Here is an 8,779-nt window from a genome sequence, read left to right on the forward strand (position 1 = left end):
TTTTTTAAAAAGACATACTTAGCAAGTAATTGTCGACCACTCCAACTGCATCCAACTGTCTCCCCAGTTCAACTCCCCACCTACCCTATTCTGCCCGTTCTTCACCCTCCACCCACTGTGTTCTCTTTCTGAAATGCAAATCAGACTGACATTCAGTGTTCAAAACCCTTCGCTGGCTTCTCCTTGCTATAAATTCAAATCCTAAATATGTGCGTCCACCTCCACCTGCTGCCTCGCACCTCGCTGCTGTGCACACTCTGTCCCTACGGAACTTCTTTTATTCTTTCACCCTCTTTCTTCTCACTCTGCCCCAAGGACAGCTGTGCGTTCCGTTGGCTCTATTGGTCTCTTCCATCTTCTTTACCCAGTATGCCCCTTCATAGATACAGAGATGAATGTGTGTATGTTTTGTAATAAAACTTTAAAAAGTATTCCATTTTTTTTACATTTTAAAGTTTTTATCTAGCTATTTTATTCTATTTTTCAGCCATGATGTGCAGCTTGGGGCATCTTAATTCCCTGACCAAGGATCAAAGCTTTGCCCCCTGCAATGACAGCACAGAGTCTTAACCACTGAACCACCAGGGAAGTCCTTAAAATAAATTCTTAAAATAATGAAAGTTAATGAAACTTACTGGTTCATCAAAGCTGTTTAAACTAGTACAGTGCTTATGAAACAGCGTAGTTTTTGTCTATGACTCTCAAAAATGTCAGAAATCCATTATGAGGGATAATACGAATGCTTAACTTTAGTTCAGTTCAGTTGCTCAGTCATTTCCGACTCTTTGCAACCCCGTGAACCACAGCATGCCAAGCCTCTCTGTCCAACACCAACTCCCAGAGTTCACCCAAACCCATGTCCATCAAATCAGTGATGCCATCCAACCATCTCATCCTCTGTTGTCCCCTTCTCCTCCTGCCCTCAATCCCTCCCAGCATCAGGGGCTTTTCAAATGAGTCAGCTCTTCACATCAGGTGGCCAAAGGATTGGAGTTCAGCTTCAACATCAGTTCTTCCAATGAACATCCAGGACTGATCTCCTTTAGGATGGACTGGTTGGATCTCCTTGCACTCCAAGGGACTCTCAAGAGTCCTCTCCAACACCACAGTTCAAAAGCATCAATTCTTCTGCACTCAGTTTTCTTCACAGTCCAACTCTCACATCCATACATGACCAATGGAAAAACCATAGCCTTGACTAGACAGATCTTTGTGGACAAAGTAATGTCTCTGCTTTTTAATTTGCTGTCTAGGTTGGTCATAAATTTCCTTCCAAGGAGTAAGCAGCCAGATTCATGGCTGCAATCACCATCTGCAGTGATTTTGGAGCCCAGAAAAATAAAGTCAGCCACTGTTTCCACTGTTTCCCCATCTATTTGCCACGAAGTGATGGGACTGGATGCCATGATCTTCGTTTTCTAAATGTTGAGCTTTAAGCCAACTTTTTCACTCTCCTCTTTCACTTTCATCAAGAGGCTCTTTCTGCCATAAGGGTGGTGTCATCTGCATATCTGAGGTTATTGATAGATTTCTCCCAGCAATCTTGATTCCAGCTTGTGCTTCCTCCAGCCTAGCATTTCTCATGATGTACTCTGCATATAAGTTAAATAAGCAGGGTGACAATATACAACCTTGATGTACTCCTTTTCCTCTTTGGAACCAGTCTGTTGTTCCATGTCCAGTTCTAACTGTTGCTTCCTGACCTGCATACAGGTTTCTCAAGAGGCAGGTCAGGTGGTCTGCTTAACTTAATGGCTCCCCAAATTTAACAATAATAACAGTACCTGTTTTTTAAATGCATTACATGGGTGGACACGTTTCTTTCTCCCTCATCCTCTATGAGGTTATTGGTACTGTTATTGGAATTATCACTATTACAGCTGACACATAAAAGTCAAATCAACTTGTACAAGGTCAAAGAGCTAGTAAATGAACAGAGTTCAGCATTAGAGTACACACTGTTTACCAGTACACTATGCCGTCTGAAATACAACCCCAAAAATGCAAATATATAAGCAGCAATATAATTTAAAGGGGATTTCCTGATAGCTCAGTTGGTAAAGAATCTGCCTGCAATGCAGGAGACCCCAGTTCAATTTCTAGGTTGGGAAGATTCCCTGGAGAAGGGATAGACTACCCATTCCAGTATTCTTGGAGTTCCCTTGTGGCTAAGCTGGTAAAGAATCTGTCTGCAATGTAGGATGCCTGGGTTAGATCCCTGGGTTGGGAAGATCCCCTGGAGAGGGGAAAGGGTACCCACTCCAGTATTCTGCCCTGGAGAATTCCATGAACTGTATAGTCCATGGGGTTGCAAAGAGTCGCAAAGAGTACATGCTCTTTACCAGTACACTATGCCATCTGAAATACAACCCCCAAAATGGAAATATATAAGCAGCAATATAATTGAAAAGGAAGAGTTATGGTTGCTCCATAGGTTCTAGAATGTTCTTGGCCACAGCACTGATTTCACAATCCTGATTTTGGTTGGTGTGGTAGACAGAATAATGGTCCCCCAAAAGGCGTCCACAGCCTAACTCCAGGAACCTATAAATATGTTACTTTACATGGTAAATAGGAAATAAGGTTGTAGATGGAATTAAAGTCACTAACTAGCTGCCCTTGAGATGAGTAGATTATTCTAGATTTCCCAGGAGGGCCTGATGCAATTTTAAGGGTCCTTTTAAGTGGAAGGGGCTTCCCAGGTGGCACAGTGGTAATGAAACTGCCTGCCAATGCAGGAGATGCAAGAGACTTGGGTTCGATCCCTGGGTTGGGAAGATCCTCTGGAGTAGGAAATGGCAACCTGTTTCAGCATTCTTGCCTGGAAAAGTCCATGGACAGAGGAGCCTGGTGGGCTACAGTCCAGGAGGCCACAAACTTAGTGACTGAGCATGCACACACATAAATGGAAGAAGGAGGAAGAAGACAGAGAACCAGAGATATGGCAGCCTGGCATTGCTGGTTTGCATCTGGAGGAATGGGGCCATGGCTTGCCTCTAGAAGCTAGAAAAGACACAGAAACAGGTTCTCTCTAGAAACTCTCGAAGGAACACTGCCTCTCCGTACCTTGATTTTAGCCCAGGGAGACTTATTTCATACTTCTGACCTCTAGAACTTTAAGATAAAAGGTTTATGTTGTATTAAATGTATGATAATTTATTACTGTGGCAATAAGAGAGTTCTGACCTCAGTAACAACTTCCAAGAAAGTAGTGCCCAGTTTTAAGTTTTCTCTTTTTGCCAGAGAAAGCACTTCACCCAAATTCTGATTCCTCTTTTCCACCCACCCCCTCATCTTCTTCAAAACATCAGTCTGGCAATACAGGTACTCTGGAGTATTGGCTCAGCGGTGCTGTCACTACATTGCTATGAGATGTAAAGAAATGTTATTTTAAACAATGGCTTTTACAGATTTCTACTGGTGTGACTTAAACACAGCATCTCTTGCCTCTGTGGTCTAATACATCTTTTCTACCAAAGAGACCCACTGGAGGAAGCTGGTGTGATAGAAACCATGGGCAGAGCAAATGTATGTACATTCATATGGGCTCCTCCCCTTGAGCTGTTCCTGAAAGGGAAAGTGAAGGTCACTCAGTTGTGTGTGACTCTTTGCCACCCCGTGGACCTCTCCAGGCTATAATACTGGAGTGGGTAGCCTTCCCCTTCTCCAGGGGATCTTCCCGACCCAGGGATCGAACCCAGGTCTCCCGTACTGCAGGCGGATTCTTTACCAGCTGAGCCACAAGGGAACCCCAAGAATCCTGGAGTGGGTAGCTTATCCCTTCTCCAGTGGATCTTCCGGACCGAGGAACTGAACTGGGGTCTCCTGCATTGCAGGCAGATTCTTTACCAACTGAGCTATGAGGGAAGCCCTGGGGAGGGATAAATGAGTGTCCTCCGCCATAGGGAACTCAATGTTCTCTTTATGCTGACATTTTTGCTTTTGACTTCTCCCTTTCTAATGTCATGTTTGTTACAGTACTGAAATGGTTATCAGGTCTACCAGCAAGCCCAATATGGCCCTTGCATTCATCTTGACTATGCCAAGATGGAACAAGTTCTCCTTGGCAAACTGATTATGATGTTTTGTTCTTAGCAATGTTGACAGAGGGCAGAATTTTCCTGGCACTGGTTTCCTGGAGTGCTGTTTTGGGTCAGTTCCATCATAAAAACAGAATCTTATAATTTTGCAGAAGATACAAACCTCTCTCTCCCTCCACTGTCCTTATCAGTTGGTAAGAGATTAGAGACTCAGACCAAGTTGCCTGGCTTGGGTTCCAGTCTAGATCTGGGGACCAGCTGCTACTAGCTGTGTAGAGTCAAGAACAGCACACTGCTCTCATTCAAATTCAACTCCTTGTCTTAAATGTCACCTCAGAGAACTCTGACATCTCACCTCCTTGGAATAAATTAGAGCTTAATGATTTATAATGCAATCATTAATTCTATCCATATATTTCTTCCACTTACTCCACATCCCTTCCCATTTAATTGATGTATATTTATACATACCATTAACCAAGCACTTTGCTCAGCACTGGACACATAGTGGTGATCAAACATCAAGACATGTCTTCCCTCATGGAGCTTTCATTTTAGTGGGAAAGAAAAATATAATTCAACTAAACGTGCAAATAAATGTCCATTTATCAACAGGTATGCTGAAATCAGAATTTAAATAACAGCAATGACAACAAAAAGCAATTCTCCTGACTACCAAAAAAGAAACAAAGAATATTGACAGATAGATGTAAAATGAAAGAATGGGAATGAGCATGATATTATACAGAATAGGATTGAGATAAAAGAGTGGCACAGTCATATATGGGATGAATATTAAGAAGTTGAATATATAAATACAGCATAAGGAATCTACTATCTTTTCTTGAATGAAGGGGCAAAAAAGGGCCAAGTACTTGAAAAAAATGAAAGGAGTGATGGCCAGTTATCTATGGAACAAATTCTCTGATATTCTCGGAACAAATCTCAGTTCCACCTCTTTCCAGCCTAAGTAAGTGAGCTTAGACAAGTAACTTAGCTTTTCTGAGCCTTAGGGACCCTTTCTATAAGTTGAAGATATGTTCTATCTCACGCATTTGTTGAGAACTTAAAAAGAGAGAATATACAAGGAAGTCCTAGGAACAGTGTGATACTGTTCCTTCAGTACAGATTTAGCCTTCTGTACAGTTTTGGGGGCCTTCCCTGGTGGCTCAGGGGTAAAGAAGCTGCCTGCCAATTCAGGAGTCATGGGTTCTATCCCTGGGTCAAGAAGATCCCCTGGAGAAGGAAACGGCAATCAGCTCCAGTATCCTTGCCTGGGAAATCCCATGGACAGAGGAGCCTGGTGGACCACAGTCCATGGGGTGGAAAAGAGTTGGACAAAACTTATCGACTGAACAGCAACAATATTTTTTGACTCTGGACATGAAACCTGAGTGGATAAATCACAAATAGAATAGTGGAGTGAAACTTAGTCTCAAAGAACAAAAACGTAGTGACTGAACAACGACAATAGCTTTTGAATCTGGACGTGACACCTGAGTCAATAAATCACAAATAGGATAGTGGAGTGAAACTTAGTCTCAACGAGCATTCTTATTTTTTTCAACACCCTAAAAGCAATGAATGTACACAGTGCCAGACCTCGGTGTCTAATGTTTTCTCCAATCCAGGAACCAGGGATCCCTGGAGCAATGGCTAATTCTGGAACTGAAGCAGAAAATATACAGGATCACCTGGAGCATTCCGTGGTACTATAAAGTAAGAAAGTGCTAAAAACAAACAAAAACACATACATACACAGTGATGAGGGGATGTCAAAGGGATATAGGAACCAATTTAAAGAACTCTCAATGGCCAAAGTTGGACAGTTTAGATTGTAAAAAAATAAATAAATAAAATACTACTGGACTATACCAGGTTCGATGCATGAGACAGGATGTTCAGGGCTGGTGCACTGGGATGACTCAGAGGGATGGGATGGGGAGACAGGTGGGAGGGGGGTTCAGGATGGGGAATACATGTATATCCATGGCTGATTCATGACCATGTATGGCAAAACCACTACAATATTGTAAAGTAATTAGCCTCCAATTAAAATAAATAAATTAAAAAAAATTACTGGACTATAATCCAAAGTGCAAAATAAATATTGATAAGCCTATACTGATGTAAAAATGAATGGATGAATGAATGGAGGAAGGGGGAGAGACACATCTCTCAAGCAGAATTCCAAATAATTTATGGAGCTACTCTACTCTCAAGGAGGTAGAATATAACTCTTCTTCCTTAGGTGTGGGGTGCACATAATGACTTCCTTACAAAAAATACAGTAAGGAAGTGGGGGGAGGGGAAGTTAACCGATATCATGTATTACATCAGCCAGGTGATAAAGGGTAACTCCAACAGTGATGTCATGTTCACAGGATGTACTCTTGATATGATGTGATGCAAATCATACTTTATCTTGGATATCTTCTTCCCACAACCCATAAACCCAGTTTAGTCATAAGAAAAGTATCAGAGAAACACCAGTTGAGGGACATCCTACAGAATATTTCGCCAATACTCCTAAACGTGTTAAGGTAACAAAAAAACACAAGGGAAGTCTGAGAAACTGCCACAGCTAAGAGGAGCCTAAGAACAGGACCACTAACTGTACTGTGGTGTCCTCAATGGGCTCCTGTGACAGAAAGGGACACTAGGGAAGAATGAAGAAAGTCTGAATAAAGTGTGGACTTTGGTTCGTAATAACGTATCAATACTGATTCTGTAACTGTGTGACTGATTCTGTAACACTAATCTAAAATATTAATAACAGAGGGAAGTGGGTGCCATATCTAGGGGAATTCCCTATACCACCTTTGCAATTTTTCTTTAAGTCTAAACTATTGTAAAATTTTAAAACAAAAGAAAACATTCTTGCAATACCAGGCCTTTGACATCCCAGGAACAATACAAAAAAGATTCCTGCACACTTTCAGATTAATCCCCATAGGAGTCAGGATTAGACAGGCCAATGTGTTAGCTTTACTCAAAGCTTGTAAAAGAGCTTATTTTGCTTATTCATCTAAGCCTGTGTTTGCCTCTGGGTTATTTCTTGACTCCAATTTCAAATTTAGGGTGTACTGTTTCTATTTTGATTACTGTATAGGAATACCAGAGTAAAACCATTTTCTCTGTTTTTAATTACTGATCATTCTAAAGTCAATCCTTTGACTTGAAATTTAAGATTGTCAGTGAAATATATAATTATCCTAGTGGTTTTGTTACAATTCCTCCAGCCTGTCTCTTTGTTGCCTTTTGGCATTAGTGATTTTTCTCTCTGTGTGCTCAACATGACACCAATTGATATTTCAAAATCGCATAATGGTTTTATTGTGAAGCCTTGACTTTCTGATTTGATTTTCTATATATAAGTCAGGCACTTCACTGAGACAACTTGCACCTTCTTCCCCAATAAGGGACAAAAACTCACATCAGGTTGAGCTGAGCAACTCAGGCAATGAGGGTGTGAGATTAAAGTCATTATATTATGTTATTAAACACTCATCCTGCAGGTTATTTTAAGTATTCTATTACCAGAACTTGAATAGCAACAATAATAATCCATCCCATTAAAAATAAATAAAAGGACACGAAAAAAAAAACCAAAAAAGGAAAAACCAAAGAAAACGGAAAACTTCGTTGCCTAAGTGCTTAAGATCTATTGCAATTTCCTCCATTTTTCTAAAAAGTTAACGGGAGGAAAACAAAATAATAGGAGATATTAACAGGATTTTAAATCTTATGAGCCCAGGATCCATAACAATCCTGTTTAGAACCATCCTGTGAAATTGGCTTTGGGACATCCCCCCGCCACTCGATCATCCAGCTTCTCTAACTTTCTAACAACCATCCCGTTGGAAGTCCCCTGAGGACACAACAGCTGACCGGGGCGCTCAGACCAGACTTCTCTAACCGAATGTAGATGTGCAGGTGGAGAGGATAAAAGTAATTCTAGTTCAGCAGCCAGGAATTTCCCCCCACCCCGCGCCCCCAAAGTGCACTGCGTATTACCGCCAAAAATGGGACCTTCAGACGCCAAGAAAACTCTAACACTGCCCCCAGCTCTGGTACTTAGAGTGTGGCCGGCCCCTGCCTCCGAGTGATGATGCCATCTTGGGATCTTAGCATCTCCTAAGGAGTTAGTGAGTTCTGCATTCTGGTCACGTCCCTGTGTCTAAAAACTTAACCCAACTTTTCCAGAATATGAGAACCTGCTGGTGTGGACCCTTAATTTTTTCTAACTAGTTCAAATCAGATATTATTTAGAATAAACCGAAAACCTCCGAACTCCCCCCTACCCCCGCCCCAACAGGCATCCAAAATTGTGGGCTCCCTGGGTATGAAATCAGATGCCCGGGGGAGGACCTTTCCGTTCGAGGTCCCGGGGACAGTCCTCCGCCAGGACCAGGTCTAGGGGCTGAAGACTGGGGGAAGCTGGTCTCAGCAGGACTGGGTGGGAGGGTAGAGGTACCCCAGCAACTTACAGTCCAGGGCGACCACCAGGTAGCGCAGCAGGAGAAGCAGGAGGTGGTGGCGGCTCCTCCTTGCCAGTCTTCGTGGGGGTCGGGAGCTGGCGCCTCCTCGGAAGCTGAGGGGCCCGGCGGCGGGAGCGCGGGAGGCCGGCCGCGGGGTGGTGGTGGCGGTCACCGGACTCCTGAGGGCGGGAGGGGAGAGCGGCGCGCAGCGGAGCGGAGGGGTGGACCCTGATGGGACGTCAGTTTCCCCCTTCCAGG

At 42.9% G+C, this 8,779-nt stretch overlaps 1 protein-coding gene across 1 annotated transcript in view; it reads right to left on the reverse strand.

Annotated features, from left to right (window-relative positions):
* The window catches only part of JAM2 (junctional adhesion molecule 2), a gene marked incomplete at its 5' end in the record, with an annotated part of 83,476 nt that extends 74,699 nt beyond the window's left edge, over nucleotides 1-8,777 (reverse strand). The window contains one exon of the mRNA XM_010838470.1: nucleotides 8,531-8,777. Within this exon, the coding sequence (XP_010836772.1) occupies nucleotides 8,531-8,777 (247 nt within the window). The remainder of the gene's footprint in view (nucleotides 1-8,530) is intronic.
* Nucleotides 8,778-8,779: the final 2 nt, after the last annotated feature.

This window comes from Bison bison, unplaced genomic scaffold, assembly GCF_000754665.1.
Source record: "Bison bison bison isolate TAMUID 2011002044 unplaced genomic scaffold, Bison_UMD1.0 scf7180017864094, whole genome shotgun sequence".
In the NCBI taxonomy this organism is placed as follows: domain Eukaryota; kingdom Metazoa; phylum Chordata; class Mammalia; order Artiodactyla; family Bovidae; genus Bison; species Bison bison.